Here is a 23,032-nt window from a genome sequence, read left to right as displayed (position 1 = left end):
TCTATTTGATCCATTGTATGAACACTTTCCAGCGATATTTTCTGTGACTGGTGAGATTAAGTTATATTAATATAAATTTAAATTATATGTAAATCCTTTTCCAGATGCAGATACGTAAATGAGAAAGCACAACTTTTGACTTTTGATTGTGCATGAGGGCAGAATTATTATCTTGTGCTCCTCATTATTTTTACTTTTCTGAAGTCCAAATATAAAGGGCAAAATCATCAGAAGAGAGGAAGTATTTTAGTATTGTATGCTTATTTCCCATAATAATCTGAAATTACAAAATTCTGTGATTAAATATGCACAGTATAATTAATAAATATTGAACAGAAGTCTGTATGTACAGCTAGTGCAAGTATTTTGCTTATGTTTTTGATTGCCTGTTTTATATTTTATAAATGTCTATGACTTGATTCATCTAAAATTTTATAATAAAAATCTACATTCTTCAACAATTCTGGCTGTGTCTTATCATGAAATAACTGTTATAATGATAATAATTAGATTATTTTATGACTTAACAAGAAATGCAGTGTATTAACTTCCATGGAAATAGGTGCAGGAATTTATTTTAAATATGTTCTCTGTTTTGTAGAATATTTTTTCATTTGTATACTTTATAAATGTATTTCACCAGAAACCACTTCCTCGTATATCTCTTTTGTCAAAGGGATGTAGGAACGTGCAGGTTCATACAAGAAATACAGAGGTTCAGGTATAATTTCTGGATTAAATCCATCATTCACCAGATGCATTTTCTGATGCTTCAAAGTTGCAGTAGTTTGCATAACATCCTAAAAAAAGAAATAATTTAATAAAGCACAGTATTCCTTTTCTGCCTATATCGGGGAAAAAAAACAGTGCAATTACTGAAGAAAATGGATCATGCAGTTTTGCTATAGATGGCTCGAGTTAGAAAGAATGATTAATTCACAGATGCAGTGGAACCTAAATCTAAAGGCATTTTTTATTTCTTGCTCTGCATCAGATCCATGTTCAAATTCACAGGTTTCTGTTTTAAAACATCATTTTTTAATTTTTCATTAATGCAACTGATCAAAAAATCTGTAGTTTACAGAACACTTGTCGGTGATTGCAAAGAGTTGTCTGATTTTATGTGCTGACTCCCTCTGGTTTCCAGCTGCTAAATTTCTTTGAAGACACCAAATAAGAATATATTACATACCTCCCTGTGTTATTAACTGCTGGGTAAGCAATTTCTGCAGTTGCTATACAGAAGTTCTACAATTACTACTTCATGAACAAATTGTTCTGCACATGATAATGTATGAGAGTAAAAGCGATATATAAACCAATCTATCAAAATGTATCTCTCATTACAGGAAAAAATAAAGGAGCCTCATTCGTGAGCATTTTACTTGTGCATTTTCAATGTAGCCAAAACTTCTTCTACTCAAAATTGGCAACATTTCAATTCTGTTTATTTTGTTTTCTCTCCTCTTATAATAATATGATTACTTTCCCTTTCCTTGGCCACTCTGTATCTGCTGGTCTTACATCATTTAGTCCTTTGTTTCTATGCAGCGATTGCTAATAAGTTTGTCATTTAATCCAGTTGTTTTGGCATCACTTCTGACAGGAACCACACTTAGACCACCAAGTCATTTCACACAACCACTGAATAGCTGCCAGATGTAATAAAATTCAATCATTACCAACTGGTCTCACTTCAAAATGAATAACCAACATCAACCTTTCATGCAGCCATTAAGATCAAAAGTTTAATAAAAATAGGTATCAAGTATTTTCAATGTGTCTTACCAGAAGAGATTGTTGAGATTTTCTATTGAAATGATCCCTTGATGCTATTTGTGTAAAGTCAGAATTTTATGCAGAGAAACACTGTTGGGCTGGGCGGAACAGAACAAAAGCTGTAATAACTCCCAGAATGCTCTCAGAAGCCTCTTTGTTTCTCCACGTAGAGAGAAGTGGAGTTAGCAAAAGTTTGGGAAAAAAAATGCTGCTTCTTAGTAGTAGTAAGTACTATTACTTACTACTTAGTAGTACTATTTCCTGCATGGCTGTCTCTGGGCCTCCTCTTTGCTTTCAGTCAGCCACAGAGTTTGAGAAAAAGAGTTCACTCGCTTTTTCATTCCATTTTTCACAAAATCGCCTTAGCTGCAAGCCAAATTAGAAAGAGCTTGCCTACAGACAACTGAAGAATTTCAGGACAGGTTTTATCTGAAATCAAATTTTGCTTTAGAATTTCACATTTTTATTTGACAGTCTTCATTAGGATGATGTTTTGTCCTTTTCCTTTTTTTTTCGCCAGAGGAGGAATTTCCATTCTCTTTTTAGAAATTTTCTATTACCCTCCATTAAGACACTTTTTAAAGGATTTCTTTTTATCTTTTTTATTTTATTATAAAATTACTTTTATGTCTTTTAATAAGATTTTATGGATATTTAGCTATCCATGAATTATTCCTGGCAGTATCTTACTTTTCAACAACAGCATCAAAGATGATTTAGCTAGTTCGCTCCCTTTACCTAAAAACTTCTCAGAGAACACACAAATTCAACTAAGTTTGAACAGTCTCATATATACACAGGCAGTGGAAGTCCTCATGGATTTTTTTCCCTGTATCCGACAAAACCGTCTAGACAAACCTGGGCCAAAGTCTCTTTTCCTCAGGAGAGGGCGCTGCTGTCCTTAGGCACCATCGTATTTTAAGATACTTAGTACAGTAACTTCCATTAGTTACTATACAGCCTTGCTCAATTCTTTAAGTTCTTTCAGTGTTCTGATCTCCCTCTAAATGTCTCCATTATCTCTTCAAATAACTATATAACAATAATACTCCCTTTCTCCTCTTTCTGCGTTACATTATCTCATTCTTTTTTGCCCCATGCTGTTTTCAGTCCAGCTGGTAGCCTGCAGACGCAACCTCTGTATTAAGGAACTGACAGAACTGTCAAACACCTCGTAGCAGAAAGCTGTCTGCTGCAAATTTTCAGAAGATACAACCCAGGGCCCTTTCCTGTTCTTTACAGTTCATACTCGCTTGTCCTGTTACCCAAGTTCATACGGTGGGGAGCATTGAAAGGATGTAGTCCGTACACTTCTAAGCAAAACAAAACAAAACAAAACAAAAACAAACAAACAAAAAAATCCACTGTATTCTAGATATGCTTTCATACCCTAGCATGTATGGGCCAATTCTGGTTCTTTGATTATGAGACCCTCACTGTGAAGTATTTATTTATTGCATTATTTATTGAAAAGTGCTAGATATTTCTTTGATTTTTGTCAGTAATAATGAATAATAGTTGCTTCAGTGTCAAACAGGTTAGGAAAAGATTTTAAATGGATTGAGCCTCCTTTTACAGGGGACACTGTTTTACGTAACATCACTCATATGGTCTCTCCTCTGTTTTCCAGTGGCTAGAACAAGCTACTTAAAGCTAATGAGCATTAAAGGAAAATATGATATTGATAAGTTTATAAGTGCATCTAAGATTATTGGGAGCAAATGAATTTGTGAGGCAAAACACTTTTAATTCATCAAATAATGACTTTGGAATATTTTTTCCTGAATTTTAGGTTAATATCACTTGTTCTTGAAACTGCTCCTTTCCATATTCCATGTTTGTGGAGATCATTTTTTAACTCAGACAAATACTAAGTATGAAGAGGAAAAAATATATATATTTTTCTTACCATGATTCTCACAAAGTATGGTCGAGCATAACTTGGAAGGAAGTCCACAACATGCTTGTAAAGCCTTTCTCCATCAAAGTCTTGGTCAGGTCTAAGAACAATAGCTGCCATCCCTATTCTTCCTTCATAATCTAAAAAAGCATTGGAAATAGTATCATATGTGTGAGATATCTATATGAAGTGGGTATCTTCTATCACCTTTGGAGAGGTTTAATATTGGTCAGTGCAAGTGATTTGAGCCTATATACCTGCAGTATCTTCTCAGAAAACATTCAGTAGAAGATACAAAATATTTTATGTTGGGAGATTTTAAGTTACTTTCAAAGTTTTAATTCAATGAAAAAGCATCAGAAATATTTTCTTACTAGGAATTATGTAGCACTGAAGCACTGGAGCACTGGTTTCTGATTTCCCTCCTAGCCAAGGAGGAATCTGATCCTTAAAATCTAGGATTTCTGTTTTGATGGTGTGTGTTATTCTTTTGCCTGAGAGCCCAGGTAGGTGCAGCCATTCCATTCAGGAGAGTTTGTCCGCTGTAATCAGTGATGAGAATGGGATGTGCTTTCCAAGTGCGATTACAGTTTTAGTTGTGTTAACTAGAAGGCGCATGTAATCTCTCCCAATTGGGCAAACTGGAATACTGTTTCCCTAACTAGCCACTTACTGGCCAGCTGTTCCGATTTATCCTTCTTTTTATTCACTTTTCACGTATCCTGTTCATTTTTAAATCCACTGGATCTCCCTTTTCTCAATGCTAAGTAGTAGCTTGTATCTTACTGGCTTCTTCAAATCTGTTTTCTTTTAGTGTTAGGCTTTGTTTGTCATCACCCGTAAGAACAGAACAGCTATTCAGTGGCATGAGAAAGTTTGCTGTCCTCAGATGGTTCATGGAGAAGATGCATCTTCTGAGTTCTTTTCCGCTTCAGCTCATAACTCAGTTGCTTACAGTTTTTCAGCTTGGTGTTCTACATTTATAGAGCTCCATATGCCATTCCAATTATGAAAAAGATCGATATCTTCCAGGGCTGTGCTTATAAGATGGTGACAGGTGTTTTCACACGTGTCATGTTTTAGTACGTTCCCTGTTTTAGCATTTTTCAGATGAAAGGCTCTAAAAGAAGTTTTCTGTGGTTTATAAACTTGTACTTCTCCTCTCTGTGTTATGAATTCAGTTTCAGCTTATAGGAACAGAAATAATAGAGTCGGGAAATTAATGATAAAAAGGTTCTTACTTTTTACGCTTACGCCGTAAACATTAACTTCTTGAACAAAATCTATCATCCCAATGATCTCAGAGACTTCTAGAGTGGCAACATTTTCTCCTTTCCATCTGTTGAAAATATTTTTTAAAATAACGTAAGTATTAGCTAACTTCTTTTCTTATTCTATACATTGCTATATGTGATGGAATGCTATTGTTAATGTGGATTACTGTTAACTGAAAAGTGTAGAGAGACAAAACTAGTTCTGATTCAGTGCCATCTCACTTGAAACACCAGCCTTATCAGAAAAGAAAGTGCTATTGACTGAAATTTTACAAATTGTCTATCATAGCTATTCTTTTTTTTCTGAACCTTAGAATGAGATCCTTAATGGTTTTGTTAAAACCAAACAGTAGTATATCAACTTCAAGTCTGAGCTTTGCCATACACTCCTGTAAATGTGTGATTTCCATCAAAGAAAAATGATTCAATTGGATCAACTATATTTGTCTGTACCCCACCTGAAAGTGTCTCCCACCCGGTCACTGAAGTAAAGGAAGCCATTCTGGTCCATCATCAGGAGATCTCCTGTGTCAAAATACACATCTCCTTTCACAAACACATTACGCAGAAGTTTCTTCTCTGAAAATTCTTCATTTCCAGCATATCCATAAAATGGGGTTTCCTGTGTCACTTTGATAACCATAAGGCCAGATTCACCTGCAGGCCGTGAAAGGAGGAGGGAAAAAACATATTTACAGTGAACTCATTAGAGCATCATACAGAAAAGCTTCTGGAAAGATACTTCTGTTCTACTTATTGCTACATTTCTGTAAATATTTCCTGAGCAACAGAAAAAGGTGAGTGGAAGAGAGAACGTAATACTGCTTCCTTCTCTCTGAAAAGCTAGAGCTCAGGGAAGAGCTTTGTTGACCTGGTCTCTCTGAGATTTTTTTTTTCCTACTGTTTGTCCTTCTGTGCTTGGACTTGAATTGTTCCTATGTCCCAAAAGTCTCACATAGAGTGAAAGATTGCCTGTTTCTGCCTCTTGGGCTCTTCTGGAAACTTTAAGCTTCAGTGTCTGAGGGTCTTTTTTTTCCTAATAGTGCTTCTCCTTCATTCTGGAGTACAGAGAAATAAAACTGAAATATGTGTGTTTTTTTTTGTTGTTGTTTTTTTTTGTTTGTTTGTTTTTTGTTTTTTCCCTTAAGAAACCACTATATTATTCACAGCCTGGCCAAAATTTTTTCCACAAAGAGTGTTTGCCCAAGGAAAGGACAAATTTTGTCTTCTGGAAAGGATGCTGGTAGTCAAAAAACATGCTTGGGAGTAAAACACAATGTCTGACTTCTCAATATCTTCTGAATGAGAGGCTTGTTGCTGCACTAGTATAGTGTCAGTAAAGGGAACAGTCAGTAAAACACTGGAGGCCGTGATGGAAATTCGGTGGTGTGCCTGTTCCACAGGACATCCTGGAGTCCCTGGAGTCTGCAGGACTGACATACTCAGCAGCACACCTTATGGTTGCCTGTACAATTCCCATTTGTATTAAGAGCAAAAATCCTCTTAATTTCACTTTAATTGACTCAGAACTCCTCTTGTATTTTTATTGTTCTGTGTGTACAGTACGTACTGGCTTATTTCCCAGTTTACTTCTGACATTTAAAGACATTTCCAGCTTCCAATGATTTTTATTATTTTTCAATCAAGAGATGTATGCAGATTTTTTTTCAAACAGATAATTTTCTCCATAGCTGCATAGCTGTCTCTTATATGAAACCCCCTTTGTTATTTTGAGCTCTAGATGTGGAAAATGGAATGGAAGCTCTTATTAGAGTTCAGAGGAGATCACACGACTGCAAATAAATTTACATTTATTTTTATTTTATTTTATATTTTATTTTATTCTTCATAACAGAAGAAAAAAATCACTTAAATTTGCTGCGTTAAAAAAAAATGTTCCCAGCCCAGTGTTCCAGCCCTTTTTACATGATAGTGATTCTCTGTTCCAGTTTGGGCATTTGCAGTCATTTCTGTCGCACCTTACACCAAGTGGTGACTTCAGAGTTTTTTAAAAAACACATGTAAAACATCAAAAAAAAATTACAATTCTTTTTAGTCTTGTCATGAACACAATTTCATTATGAAAGCTAGAAATTTTGTCTATTTTTCTGTAACTCTACTGAAGATTCTAGCCTTTTTATTATAGAAAAGAATTACTTTTGCTTGGTTTACACATTATCAGAAAATAAGGCATTATCAGAAATAATTCATAAAAATTCTTACTTTGATTACCAATAATACTGTTTCTTTGAGTTCTGATATGGAAATATTACTTAGCTCAGCTGTTCAGGCCACTTTTTTGAATTCTGGAACTTTATCCTGGTGACAGTTAAGCCTGTGTTACCAAAGCTAGTGATATTCCATTTTTTTTCCTAGAACTGTTAACTTTGTCACACAGAGATGCATCTACACACACACATGCACAAATACTCACACATAGATTTAAGGTAATTTTAATAAGCTACGTTGCTATGTCTTTTGTGAGAGCAAGTTTTTGGTGTTTTTTCTTAAATATGACATGCTGAGCTATGATGGCATGCTGTTTTTGGTCTGAAAGCTTCAGCTTTTTAATTTAGAGTGTCCTAAGTAGGATTTGGAGATCATGTGTGTCTCTAGGCACTAAATAGTTAAATCTGCTTCAGTTGGTAAATGTAAAAATATAAAAAATATCCTCCAGATTTTGAAAGAGCACTTTTTTTTTTTCTTTCTGAGAACATTTAATTCAGAGATTATAGAACATCTGTTGACATCTAGTCTCAAAATACAGTATTACCTAGGAGTTGTTTACCCATTTTATTTGGAAAAATAAAACTAGAAACACTAAGATGTTTTATTTATTCAGGAACATGAACAGGTATATTTTTGTGGGCAGGAGTAAAATCATTCTGAGTCCTGAATATAATTTATATTCTTACATTATTGCGTTATTTCTATCTATTGATAGATCCTTTGATCTGTGTCTGTTAATATTTTTCCCACAAAATTTTCAGTTTCTAATTACAAATCAAGAAGCACAATGCTCTTTACTACACATACACACAGCAGCTCGTTAGTCCCTACTCTAAATTATTGACATGTAAGAGTATGTATCTACTTGTCAATAGATAGTTGATAATTTATTTTCCTTACCTGTGGGTGCTTTCTTACACTTTCCATATTCATCCTTCATAAGTTCCTCTTTCCAGATATCATATTTCAACAATTCAAAGGAATGTATGAACTAAATAAAAGAATGCATATAAATACTTAAAAAAAAAAACCCAAGTCTTACTCAGTTTCCAGCAGGTCTGCCTAAAAGTACTTTAATGAATAATCCTCCATTAACTTTGAAAGTTTAGAAACAGCCTGAAGTATACTGACACTATTACTGAAAAAAATTGGATGTTTGTTAGGAAACAATCATGTTGCGGTAAACATTTGATATACAGATGAAATTGCCTGCTTTTTTCATAAAGACAAGGAAAAAATCCATTGTTTTAGAGTACACTGTGATTTACATTACTTATGTAAAATAAAATAGGACAGTACTTTTGAGCAAAATATTGATTTTTGTTAAAAACTACCATTCTCATCTAAGGAATGGTGTAAGATTACTGGAATGCAAATCGAGAAGTTCCTCTGAAAAAAAATCCAAATTAAATTTATAGACATCACAAAAATTACTTCAGTGAGATGGAAGTGGAAACTTACAGCACAATGGTTTGAGTTAGGCTTTCCTGCCTTCATCCCTGTCCACATAGTTAACATTACTAAAAGATCAAAAGCATTGTGGAGTTATTATTATGGTTATGCAAAGACATTTTCAGCTGAATTAAAAGCAGAAATCATTTGGAAATCATTAATCTGGTTTCGAAGCTAACTGATCTGAATCTTTAGTATCATTTGAACGGTATTTTATTGTAGTTTAAAATTCATGATTCAAAATGAGTCAATACAAATAGGAAAAACATTTGGGACTGTCAGGGCATTTTTATGAGTGGAAGATGCATATCTCAAAGGAGAATAATAAAAATACACATGTATCAGAAATCTGTCCTTCAGATATTTTGAGGCTCATATTTATCTTAAGTGATGAGGTTTTGAGAGTCTAATTAGTGTGCTTATCTAATTTCAGAAAAGGCATGATGCTAATTTTAATGAATCAAGATGCAATCAAACAGTAAATGTATGTAAGAGTTTTCTCCAAAATGTGTATTTCCTTATGTATACCAAAGTTCACACAAAAACTATTTTCTGCCTCATCACTTAATATATGTTGGTTGGTTTAATGATAAATAAACTTCAGTGGAAGTCATCTTTAATTGATCCTGTGTATAGCATATATTTACTTCTATGCAGTAGGGTTATTTTAATGTGTTCTGAGGGAAAACCTCTCATACAAGTGCTGTAGTTTTAGTTGCTGAGGTCTTCTGTGTACTTTAGCTTACAATTTATGAACGGAAAACAGGGCCAAAGGAGGGATTAAAATTAAGATTTTTGTTTCCATAGAAAAGTTTATTTTACGTAAATCCTATACATTTTCCTTGTCTATATAATTTCTTATGTATTTATTTGCTTGACCTGCTTGTTTGTAGAGAAGAGAAGGGTTTGGTTGGTTGACTTGGTTACACTTACCTTTGAGAAAATGCTAGCACGACCCACAGCTCCTATTTTATTTGTATAGTTTAAGAAGAAAGAATTTCCTTCTGTGGATCCATAGAATTCAAATATTTTAATTGGACCGAACCTCATTAGGAATTCTTTCCAGATAGCAGGTCTTATGCCATTTCCTAGAGCCAGACGCACTTGGTGAACTTTATCCTCTTCTTTCTGTGAAGAGGCAAAAATAAATATTCTGCAATGGAGGTAAGAGCTCTAACTATGTAGAATTGATGTAAAATTTCCTAATAGAATAAATTTTCTTTAAAAAATACAACTTGACAAACACACTCACAAGAAGCTATTGGTTTTACAAAAAGCAACCAGAAAATGACCGAATTATTGTCTAAGATTGAAAGATTTTCTTAACATATTTTATTTTGGAAATGTAAGTAGAGTCATTTTTCACTGAATGGAAGTTCCCTTCCAAATCAATCACATAAGTAACATATTGTCTTAGAAAACACTTGCGGTACAGCTTATATTCAGCTCTGCATGTGATGAAGTCAAAATTAGCCAAGTTCCTGTCAGACCTATAGCCAAAATGTCCCTGGTACACGCCAGTTATTTCACTATTATGATATACTACTCAAGTGCTTATTTAAGCAAATAATTCCACCTGTTACCCCTCGTGGCACTGGCCATTGCAGAGAAGAGTTTCTTCCTTCGTATCTTCCTAAAAGCTTCCAGAGACATTTCATTAGCTTGATAACTCATTATTGAATACTTTCAATGTTAAATTTGTTGAAAACCTCTGAGTAAATTATATTCACAAATAAAACTATTTTGAAGGCCTTTACTTAAAGAGGAAATGGGTCTCTGCTAAAGTCTCAGACCACATTTTAGCTACTGACACGTTTCATACTGTCATTAGCATGAAAAGAGAGCAAAAAAAGAGTTTGAGAGAGCTTCCTCATGGGGCTACTCCCTTGTTTAGTTGCCCAGCAAAAGCTGCACATAACATATACTTCAAGGTCTTTGTACTTGTGGAAAAATAAAACATGGAGTGGACAAGAGACATGGAGTGGAAAATATGGAGTGGAAACATGGACTGGAAAAGAGCCTGGCCCCATCTTCCCTACAATCAGGTCAATTCAGATCTATAAAAATGGTCTTGTCAAAACCAATCAGTGCATTTTATTTCTCTTACGGTGTGATTATGCATTCTGAAAACTATACGATACAGTTGATTTCTAAATAAAATAAAAGTGCTTTCTAAATAGAAAGTTGCAAGAGTTAACCTAAGAATCATGTCAAAATATTTTAATAGAATCAGTATTTTAACTTTTTTAACAACAAATTGTGATGTGAGCTCACTTTGGTAGGGTCAGATCATTTCATTTGATCTACAACTGCATTTCTGACAGATTTGCTTCATTAAGTTCAGCTGTAATGCAGGCTAACCTCCATTTGTTAAAACCAGGAATGAAGACTTCCCTTCTGCATAACCATCCCTGTTTTCTCTTGTGGTTGTAACAATAAACCCCAATTGCTTGACTGCATGGCACATGTCAGTGTGATCAAATCCAGTTATGAATCAGATGGTGGGCAGACTGGTATTGTTGCTTCATACCTCGTATTGTCTTGCTTCCACTCTTGAAGGCTTCAAGACGAAAAAATGTTTCTTTTTCAAAAGTAGATTGTGCAGCTGTAGAGCTTGGTCAGAGTAAATTTTGAGAGCTCAAGAGATTTATACAAAGCTAGGAAAACTATTATAATTACCTTGCCCACTACCTGGTATAATGGAATTTGTAAGACTTCCCTGCATCACTCAGAATTTTGAATTACCTTGATTTTAAAACCAATGTAGTTCTCTGTAAAAATATTTTTCAGTATATATTCTGTTTGTTATAGCTCCTATGAGGTACTGTATTTCACAGTTACTAGTTCTGATAAATGATAACCTGGAACACAGATGCTGGTTATCCTTCCTAGAGATATGTGCTAGTTGCAGAGAGGTTTCTGGTGTCTATGTCTATGCTAAGAAGCCCAGAGGTCTTCACTATTCCCAAATCCATATTGTTACCCAACCCTGGGAAAGGACACATGGCCTGTTACCCTGGATGTGAGCTAGAGCTTACTCCAACAGTTCTTCATCTAGGTAGCCCTGATCTGGGCAGCACTGGGACTGAGCTGTGCTCTGGCAAACCATAGCAGCGGATGCTAGGTGAAATGTGCCTGCCTGACTTATTTGCCTGCATTTGTCTCTCACATCTACACTGTAGATCTTATACATTATGGATCAGTATAATATTTAATCCTTTTGAAAGAACTCTGCCTTTACACTGATCCACTTCTCTTTGCTTCCTAAACACTCTTGAACTCAGTGAGGAAAACTTTCCGTTTCCCCCTCTATTTACTGGTTGCTAGTTAAATATCGTATTCTCTCTGTTAAATCCCAGTCTTTGAGCCAAGTAAAGAAAGTCCTTCCTGCCTTTTCCTGAAGGAGAGACCTTTATACAAGTAGTTTGGCCTAGCTAATTATTCCCTTGTTTTTTGTTCCATGTACTGAGAAAACGTTTATAAGGCCTGGAATTCTGGCCAACGGCTTTCATGGCTTGGTCATGGCCTGCTGATGCCTTTTTTCTCTTTAACCCCTTGCCTACATTCGGATCACACAAATTCTAACATCTGGACTGTTCAGATGAGCTAATGGACTCTGTTGTGCCTTTGTTCCTAGTCCCTGAGCCCATCTCCGACCAAATGGAGAGCATTTGAACCTTGTACTTGAACATGATGTTTTCTGTGGTAGGTAGGAATCCTTCTTGTCACCTCCTAGTAACTTCCAAACTCCCGGGTATAATACTAGGAGAATTAATATATCTTAGTAATTTTCCATCACTATCTAGAAATAAGCATTGTAAATACAATATGTGTTTTGGGGCTTACAAATATAATAAGTGTTTTGGGGGCTTACGTATGCATGCTTTTCCTTTGCTGCTGTGCTCAGTAACATGTTACGTTTGTCCTAAGTCTAATCAACATTTATCTCCATGTCCTTCAGTGCTATTACACCAAGGATAATCATGACTTTTTACCAAATTAGTAGTGCCATGTCTTTATAAAGGTGAGTTTATCATCACACAACAGTGAAGCAATAAATGTTGTTGGAGGAAAGTAAATGTATCCTTTTCAGAAAAAAATAACAACTCTTTCACACTTTCAAAGCCATACAAAGATAATTTGTCAGAAATTAATATTGGATAGAATAACCTTTTAATAAGTAACTATTTTAGAACACTGCAGTGCAGTGTGCAGTTAATCATTTAATCTGGTTCTTACTTGCTTTTTATGGTCAAGTTTGATAAAGTTTCTACTGCTTATGTCTTTTCCTTGCTGACTTGCCTTCCATTATCATTTTCACTCAGATGAAAAGCAAAACAAGCTTCACTTTATAGAAGGACTAATGATAGCATGTGAGCATAACTCTGCAGTGCTGCCAGGTTTATACTTCTGTAAATCCATTATATTCAAACAACACAAGTGCCCCCATATTTGCGTACTCTGAAAAAAAATCAAGCATAGAAAAGACTGCATCACCAAGAAATAGGCAAATCCTTACAACTTAAAATGCTTGCTATGTTTTAAAGCTGAAGTTATAACAAGAACTTACACTGGGCTGGTTACAAAGGTAACGACAAAGTTCCCCTATATACAAAAAAACTGTTACTTTATATTTTCTACAGTCATTCCAAAACTGGCTTGCCGAAAACTTCTTCTTCAAAACGCAAGTTGCTCCTAGGTGATGAACACAAACAAAGTCAAAAATAATCAACATAATCTGTTCTATCTTCCAGCATTATTGTTACCAAAAAAAAAAATCTACATTTTCTTAATTCAGGTAATGTGAAAAGTTTTGCAGCTATGTTAAATGGGCCTAGCACAATGGAACATTTTTCTGTTGGTTTTCTGACTAGAATCTAAAAATTATAGTATGAAAAGGAGTAGGAATTATTTGCATTCATTATGTGAATCTGATTTCCTCACACCAATTTCATACTCAAATTTGTAATGACACTTCCCAATTTAAAATATGTTTGCTTCAGGGTCCTCTTGTTTCATGTACAAGCTGAAATACAGGGAGGGATCCTATCCCAGTCTTTCTTTTCTATCAAAATCTACAGAAGAAATCTTACAACTGTATTTTGTTCTTAATTATATGCTATATAGATCATTAGATGTGTAGTTACTCATGTTTTAGTTGGGATAAACTGTTATAGCCCTTCCGTGGTGTCCAATTCTCAGGAATAGTTCAAAGTCTTTGTGTTTCTTTCAAGATTCTTATCAGTGTAAATCGGTGAGGGAAAAAAAAATGAATTAAGAAAATGCTTAGGATAGGGGTGAAGGGAACTGGCAGTCTGAATTTATGTAAGAAATGGTGCAAGGAAAACTGGCTCAGAACCTCTATTATTTTGGTCCCAGTACCCATTTTCATATTTCATGTCAACTCTTCGAGTTTTTGCTTCTGTTGTCTTGTCATTCCTTCCCTTCAGTAGTTTCTATTTCAAAAGCTGTCTCATCCTAGATTCTTTCATGTATCCTGTAGCATCTCTTTCGAATAGGTTTCTCTAAGCATCCTCTATTTTCCCTCCTCTGTCCTTTTCAAAAAGTCTTTTTGCCTGGCTCCTACATGTAGGCATAAACCTTCCCAATTCCTCCCTACTTCCTTGATACTTATGACTTGGAGCCATGCTCTCTTTCAAATACTATTTCTGGGAAGATAATTAGGTTCAAAAATAGCATCTATTATTTTAAGAAATCTAATTTATTTATTTTATTTGTCATAAAAGTAACAATTAAACAAAGCTTTACAGAAGAACATTATAGAGTAAGTGAATGAAAACTCTTTTTATGTAATATTGAAACAAAAAAGACCAAATCTTTTAGTAAAAAGTGACCACAAAACTCTTCACAAACAAACAACCCCCCCACACACACACCCAGTATATATCTAAAAAATACCCTGTGGATTTGGCTTCCTATTTTGAGAATTTGCCTTTTATAACATAATAAACACTCTCTCTTTTTTTTTTTTCACTATATACTAGCTGAGGAAGTGGCAGGCATAGAATAAAGTTTCTAGAAAAGGTTTATTAATATTTAGATAAATAGCAAATACTTACTGTCGATGGGTACACTAACTTTTATTATTTGATGTCAGATAATGAATATTCCTTAAAATATATTCAAACTAAGTACCACTTGAAATAATAGATGAAAGCATAAGGTATTGTATTGTATATGAGAAGATAGTAGGAATGCATAGCTGAAGGAAAAAAAAAAAAAAAGTGCCCAATACTTTAAGGAAAGGTTTCCTTACCACATCCTTTTTCATGTGATTGTCACAGTTTTACATCCAAGAAAGGTGAAGATTGTAAGCCACCTGCCTTTTTGCATATTTTATTTCCACAAATGTAATTCTACTTACAAAGCATAATGACAAGAGTTCTTCACCAAGTATTAAAATGATACTGCACTGACAGTGATACATACAGTGTGATGTCAATAGAATGGGAGAGACGTATTCAGGAAATCTCTATATTTTATTTCTTCTTTTGTCTGTATTGTATTTCCTGTTAATCTTTTGAAAACAGAGTGAGTGAAGTATATCTTTAATGTTGTTATGCAAGACTTAGTAAAAAGTATATAATAAGCACTATGCAATTTTAGACCAAATCATCCTTTTTCTCTCTCCCGCTTTACCCTTACCTTACCTGTCTTAAGGGAATTGTGAATGATATCTAACACAAAGAACAGAACCATCTGAGGTCATGACAAGTCAATGGAATTTCCACAGACAGTAAATATTACCTAATTCAATGCATCCACCAACGCCAAGAAGAGAAGCACTGACATGGTACAAAGGAAGAGTGATATACATAATATCCTGAGAAACTGCCCCACACTGGAAAAAGGCTGAGCAGGCCATTAGGGCTTTTAGATGAGAAATGATAGCTGCTTTTGGAAAACCTGTCGAAGTGAGAAGAGGAAATAATTATAAGCATTCTGTTTTATAAATAATTTTATAAAAAATTATAGATATTCACAGTTTTGCTGTAGTCTAGAACTGTTTGGAATGTACAAGTAAAATTTTCCCTTCTTGCAAATCTGTACCAGTCCTATGCTTCAGTCTTTAGATAAATTCTTTACTCTTTAGATATTTCCTTTGTCTATCAGCTTCTTTGGTCTGTTTGTCTTGAAAGCAATTTGGTCTTGTGTCCTTTTCTGTCTGGGGATGAAAGTCCCTACAAATTGCAGGCAGACATAGACTACTTTATTATGTTGTATTCCCTCACCACAAAGCAAAAGCTGAGAAGATTATGAAGAGTTTTGCTGCTCCACTGCTGTTTGCAATGGGAATAGCTTCCATGTTCAGCTTGCCTGGAGGAGGAATTCCCCTTTCCTTCTCAGTGAAGTAGTGTGAAGATTTATTATTTGAGGCCAAACATAGAGGACATATTTTGCCCTTAAGACCCGAGCACTTGTGCTGGCCATAGTTCTTTTTAGTGTAGAGTTTGACTTTATTGGTATTATATTTAAGAAATTAAATTCAGACATAGAATATCTATACAAAAACTCTCTAGAAGGATTTATGTTCTTTTTGTGTCAAGGCAAAAATGTCTTTTAAAGTAAACAAATTCTTGTTTAGTTTATTCTCTTGAGCTAAAAATTCAACTTCTGCCTTTCTGCCTTGATGCTAAATTTATATCATATGAATTAAATTTGAGGTAGCACTAGTAGAAAGCTCTTAACACACATTCTCACCTGTACTTCCTGATGTGAAGATATACATAGCTGTGTTTCTTTGGTTAGTCACAGATCTAAAGTGAGATGGAATGGGGTCGTCAGGGACCTTGTCTAATTTGTCCAGTATAGTATGAACATGCTGGAAAGGAGAACTTCTGCTCATCGACCAGATAGTAATATTATTGTCCATGAGATGAAAAATGAAGTCCTTCTCTATCGATCCTAAACAGTCTGCCAAGTTAAAGAAAAATGTACTTACTGTTAAAACAATTGCAATTACAGCCCTGATTCCTACACTGGATATATGTGTTCTCCCATTCTCTACAACTACCTACCACTGCACATGTAAAAATAACCCTTCCTGTTACCTGTAATAGGTAAAACTCATTGATCTTATCAAATTTAATTTAAGTCAGATTTATGTTATAGCATTTATATGTTTTAAAGCATGTTACACATACCAACTAAGAATCCTTTATGAGTTTGTATGTGTAAATTACGGAAGTTGCGCTGATCAGGAAAACCGCTCTTCCCCAAGATGGGAACAGAAGAACCAGAAAGCTAAATAATTTTTTCAGTATATCAGTAATATCAATAGGATAAGAAAGACAACTCAATATGATGTACTCCTTGGTTCAAGCAGTGCAACCCCAGGGCATTTTAAGTGGTGTGCAAGTGATTGTAAATTTGTATGTGCAAGCTGCCAGTTAAAAAAGAGTCACTTATAAGAGTCTTATTGGAGTCAATATCTACGGTTGCTTGCCAGATTGTTTCCTTCGTTAGGCACAATTGCTTCTGCTGATACTTTGTTCAGTGCTTTGAGAATTTCACTTTGAAGCCTTTTATTATGCTGAATAATTCTGCATATTACTGGTATTTATACCATAAAATTTAAACAAACATACCACTTTACCCTCTTTTATACTCAGAATATGTGTATATTTCTATGAAGTGTTTGAAACTGAACTCTATTTTTCTATTTAAAAAAAAACATAAAGAAGAGAAGTCAGTAGGAAATCAAACATGATATGGGGCTTACCTTCTGCTATCACTAATGTTTTTGCTGCACTTTTGTTAATACAGTGCAGGAGGGACCTGGAGTGAACATTGAAGTTAAGGAAAGCCACCACACAGCCCAGCTTGGCCAATCCAAACCAGATGTGGATGAAGTCGGGCTCATTGCCCATGAGCAGGGCCACTGTGTCACCTTTTTTCAGAATCCCATGGTGCAGGAACACCTGAGCTATCCTGTTACTTCTCTTATCTACATCTCGGTATGTGTGCACCTTCCCTTCATAGATGATGAATGGTTTGTGGGGAATCTTTTCCGCTCTCAGCATGAAAAGATCAATTAATGATAGAACTCCATGGCTCGCTCTCTTCTTTAATATCGATTTAAACTTCTTCCATCTCAAGAAAAAGACCAGATCATCCCAGAAATATGGGGAAAATATCTTCAGAGAAACATACAGCACCAGCACTCCTCCAGCAAGCGTTGAAAGCCAAGTGCACAGCATGCTGGAGGGCAGAAATAATAGATTGGGTGTAAAAAGGAATGCATTTATATAAATAGTAACAAATTTTAAGAAGATAAGACAAAAATCATATTACAATTATCTTGAAAATGCCTTAAAATGTATATTGGATTTTACGAAAAGTACAAAAGCCCACACAGTTAAAAAAAAAAAAAAAAAAAAAGGATTAAAGAAGTTTGCACATTCCTAAGGACAGAAGAGTTCAATTCAGAATAAAAAGAAATCTTTTATGATGTGGCCAGTGTGACAGTAGAATGAGAAAGATATTGACAATTAAATACAAGATGCATATTAAGAATCTTAAGTGTCTGAAGCCCAAACAATGGAATATTTAAGCATGTGAAAAAAATTATATGCAATTTTCTAACCTGAAGTCAGGATTCTGTCTAGACTGCTTATTGTATCAGGAAAATTATATAAAAAAAGAAGCAAGCCAACAGTTAAATCACATGATATCATATGCATATTATGCTACGGAAGTACAGTTTATTAAGTACTTTGTCTCTATAAGATACATTAAATTTCTTCTCTTTTAGTCCATGTCTCCTAAATAGATATTTATCACTAAATCTTCTCTTTTACTATCTTCTCTTTTACTGCCTTTGCTTTTGGTCTAAACAGAATTTGAGGCCATCATCTAATTCTCCTTACGTGGTTGGTTTGAGTAGTTCTCTTAGCACCCACAGACTTCCAATAAACTCTGACCTATCTTCATTTTCTAAATTAGCCAATTTTCACCATAGAATTTTCTGAAAATTATAATAAGTTGTAATTTATAGCTGTTTTATTTTTTTTTATTTGAGTTAATATGCTGAAGCCTAAAAAAAAATTACCCTGTTGCTACAAATTTGAAGGAATGCTAAGATTTTGTAGGATTATCTCTGAAGTAAAGTAGTTATTAAATTAATGAAATATTTCAATCATCAGTTACTACATTTTCAAATAGTATTTGTACAAGATTGTATAGGATACTTAAAATCTGAAATATATAACATTCACAAGTCTCCTTTTTGTTCTTTCAGACATGATTACTATAAATACTTAAAATATTTTTACATGTTGACATATGTCACTTCAGCAGTGTTTAAGGCTTTTCTACTTAATGTGTTTTCCAGTTTAGAAATGTTTTCCCCAATAAGCTTTTCTTAAGGGTTGGTTTCTCAAGCTGGTTTACGTACTTAGCAGTACCTAAAGAATATACAATTTGTAGGTTTTTTTCAGCAAGCAGGGTTTTGCATATACTGTAAAGCTACTGAAATAATGTATGGGTAAAAGAATACCTTAAAAATGAAAATACTGGCATTAGCTTCATACATAGATGCACAATGTCACGCACAATGTTTTGAAGTTCTAACCCAAATTAAAAGCAAAAAAAAAAAAAAAAAAAACTTTTTTTTCCCTGAACTCTCTGATTTGTAAGTGACAGTTTTAGATAGCCTTAGGTTTCCCCATTATTATTTTTAATTACTGGATTTGTCAGGTTACATAGGCTAATATATTTATTTAATATATGAACAGATTAAATTAGCTCAAAATTAACCTTATAGTAGATGTGCCCTTAAAACAGCACATCATTCACTTGTATGGCTTCCATTTTAACTTTTGCCTTTTTCTGAATATTTGTTGTTTGCTTTTCTAGCCAAGTGAACTCACAGAAGAGTATTCATGGCTATTGAATTCTCCTTGACTTCTAAGCAGTTACTACTATCCTTTTGCCACTTTGTACAAGTGCGCGAGATTCACTATAGCTCTAAACAATAAATTTAGAATTCTGCCTGTAAACTGCAGAGTTTATAAGCTGATTCATTGAACATATGGACATCATTTTGGAAAAAAAATAAAAAATAAAAAGGATGATGGAGTAAAGCTAGAATCAGCTTTAATTGTCTTTGAGGCAAGATCTGAAGTAAACTCAGTAAATAATAGACCTGCTGTAACATTCTTATGTGACTCTTTTGCCCAAATATAGCTATGGTGCATGGGAATTAATAGTATAATAAAAGAGATAAAGAGTAGACCAGACTACATGAAACAAATTTTGGCCTCCAGAGTTCTTTCAAAATTAATTTAGATTGACTCTTTTCCTAGCTGGATGTGCCTAGAAAGGCCTAGCAATCAGTCCTTATGAATTTGCTCAAGCAAAATATTGCTTATGGTACAGCGAAATGAAATCTCTGCTAACAGTGATGAAAACATTAACTTAAAAAAGTTAAAGAAATGAAAGAGGAAATGTCAAGTATATATGGAGAAGAAAGCAGTGAATATTAGGAAAGAGTACGCTTTCTTCCTCAAGAAGTCACACAGTCAGATGCAATCCAGAGATCACAGTGCCATGATTTGCCCTGTGCCTGAATTAACAATACATGCTTTTTGTTGCAAATCTGGGCACAACTGCATATCTTGCTTTTGGATACTACCCTGCTGAATTCCCTCAAACATTCATAAATTGTATGTATACAGCTCTCTAACTAATCCACAGTCCAAAAGTGCAGCTTAAAACAATGAAGTGCTTTACTGAATTAGAAAAACTCATATTATAGTACATTTGGGAAAAATATATATATATATTGATGCAGTACTCTGATGAGTAAGTTAAAATTTAGGCATAATTGCAAATAGCTTAGTGAGCTCATAGCTTTATCAAATGCATCATATATTTGCAAAAGCTTTGTATTCATCTTAGAATAGCACCTACTTGGACTGTTCTTTTTTTTTTTGGCAAGATTCTCCATCACAGTAAGAGAAATATCCTTGAAGCTGGTCTGCTTCATCTCTCCTTTGCATACTTTTCACCTTGTTTTGAACAACGAAGTTTTTCTTGCACATGTATCTAGATTTGTTTCTCTGCATAGCCAGAAATAGACTTATTTATTTCTATGAGTCAGTGTGCTCTGGGATATTTTCTCTAATGTCTTGGAAAGGGCATTTTAGCAATTAGTATGAAATAACCAAGTAATTCCTTCAGCCTTTTATTAATTAATGGGCAATCTGGTATTTCTAGTCCTTAGTCTTCATTTGCTTAACTGACCAGAATGATCCTATGTCAAAAAGTATTGCTTTAATGAAAACTGACTGCTAGCTCTTATCAGACTGAACTCCTTTTCTCTCCTCGTGGCTCTGAGCTGGGGTTATTCTCTTAGAAAAAGTGAAAACAGAACAACAGAGCAGCCACCTCACACACAGAGCTAATACACATGCACAGCTTAGTGGGCACATATGGCGTAGCTCCACAGAAAACAGTAAGTCCGCTTAAAAGCAGCGAAGCCCATCCATAAAATGTTCTGTACGCAGCCCTCATGGCAGTCATGAGCAGACATAAGCAGCCTTGTGTCAACCTTCTCTGTGAATTCTGCTCTTTTTGTGATTGTCTTTACAGTTAATGCTACTATGGCACTAGAGTTAAGTACCATGCTAGGAATCCTGGACATGAACATTCAAAGTGATCCAACCAGCTGCCCAAATTTCTATGTGGAAAATTGGTGCTTTCAAGGTAGAAATAACATGTTAGTTATCCCAATATTATGATACACATATAGAATTTTTATTATTACACTATTCTGGTGAGCACTTTGCTAACAAAATCATAACTGAATTACAGAAATTGGATTCCAAATCTGAAACTATTATTTTGGGCACTTGTTTTTCAGCACCTAGAAAGAAAGGAGTTATGGAAACCTAGAATATTGTTTACTTATTCACTCTGCTTTGTTTCTTCTTTTCAGTTTCTTTTCAATTTCATTGCTTCTTTTTAACATTTCTCCTGCAATCCTATGGACTAAAAACATACTTTTTATGAAACCTGAAATTCCTAGTGATTTCTTAGTATTTAGAGCTTGAGCTTGAAGAAAATCACAGAAGACTAAGAAAGCAGTTAATACTGTTGAACTGTAAAGTCAGATATTTTTCAGTATTTAGGCAGCCACATGAATAATAAAGAACAGCAGATGTAAAGGTTTCCAAATACAATGAAAAAAAATTCACTAAGAATACATACTAATATTCCATCTATCCAGTATTCCTACAGCAAAACAACATGTTGCTTGTGCTAATCATTAGGTGGCAGCAACAGTTCTGTTTTGAAACTGTTTGATCAATAACAAAAATAATTATTTATTTGATATATTTATCTCATTAAAGCACAGCTAAAGTCAACTTTAGAAAAATGCATAAATGCAAGCAAATAAAGTAAGGAATCTATTCTGACTCCAGATGCATATAGTGAACATTGTTTTGGATAAATAGAATAAGAAAGTAACCTACAAAAGAAATGGAAACTTTTACTTAAGCTTACTGGTAATGCTTTATCCAGCATCTGAATGATACATAATGTTACCAAAGAAGCATTTTCTTACTTTGACTGTATATTTTGATTGGTATCCTGTATTCAGTTGAATTCATAGGAAGGTTGCATGAGTAGTTTGAATATGTTCTTCTTCTGTGCTAGGAGATGGTCTCTTGAGTCTTCAGTGGTGACTGCCTGACTGAACAAACATGTAAATGCTTAAGTATGTCACCCACAGGTTTCCTAATCTTTACTTTTTCAGCTTTGCATGTCAGTGAAAAAGAATCGGAACATTGTACTTTGGAACATAGTGTGTTTGGAACTCAGTGTGTTTGTTGAGTGCAATGAGAGTTAATTTTTAAAAGTCAAAGAAATTTTTAAAAGAGAAAGAAATCAAATTCATTACAATCTACTAAGTATAGATCTATAGATCTAACACATTTTTAGGTTTAGTCATGGAAACTCAATGGATATTTATGTTATAGAGTATATATGTCACTTTTTCTCTAATTCATTACAGAGCCTATAATAATATTGCCTGAATAAAAGGCATGTATACTCTTGGCTAAACATTTAAATAATTTTGACCCATTCTCTAATCTCTGAAAGTCCAAGTTATAAGCCTTTCGATAGGGTTACTACACACGTAGAGTTTGGTCTCTCTTGGTTTCATTTTCTCTATAAGAGATGATTTCTATGTTTATATGAGTGTTTACTGAGTTATGATATTTTGTATGTAAATATGCATTTTATCCATACAGATTAATGAGTCACCATTTATTTTTCTGCTTAAAATGCATCCATGAATTATAGGATTTATTTATCACCTAAAAATATTTAATGATATTTAAATATTTAACAATATCATATAGTTAAA

The 23,032-nt window shown here is 34.2% G+C and overlaps 1 protein-coding gene across 2 annotated transcripts; it reads right to left on the bottom strand.

Annotated features, from left to right (window-relative positions):
- Positions 1-621: 621 nt before the first annotated feature.
- On the bottom strand, positions 622-17,855 carry LOC104577865 (long-chain fatty acid transport protein 6-like). 2 transcript variants are annotated; one of them, XM_010225374.2, is made up of 10 exons: positions 17,378-17,855; positions 16,357-16,569; positions 15,403-15,561; positions 13,205-13,329; positions 9,568-9,762; positions 8,083-8,173; positions 5,412-5,610; positions 4,921-5,018; positions 3,689-3,819; positions 622-800 (listed from the first exon to the last, which is right to left on the bottom strand). In XM_010225374.2, exons 1-10 carry the CDS (start codon positions 17,853-17,855, stop codon positions 624-626), a joined length of 1,866 nt encoding a protein of 621 aa, XP_010223676.2. In that variant the 3' UTR covers positions 622-623. The 2 variants fall into 2 exon arrangements, with proteins under 2 accessions (XP_010223676.2, XP_088388806.1); XM_088532680.1 differs by lacking the exon at positions 3,689-3,819.
- Positions 17,856-23,032: the final 5,177 nt, after the last annotated feature.

This window comes from Tinamus guttatus, unplaced genomic scaffold (genome assembly GCF_059628265.1).
Source record: "Tinamus guttatus ecotype Peru unplaced genomic scaffold, ASM5962826v1 Tinamus_guttatus_pri_ptg000464l, whole genome shotgun sequence".
Taxonomy (NCBI): domain Eukaryota; kingdom Metazoa; phylum Chordata; class Aves; order Tinamiformes; family Tinamidae; genus Tinamus; species Tinamus guttatus.
Note: the sequence above shows the minus strand (reverse complement) of the source record. Positions and strands in the feature narration are given on the sequence as shown.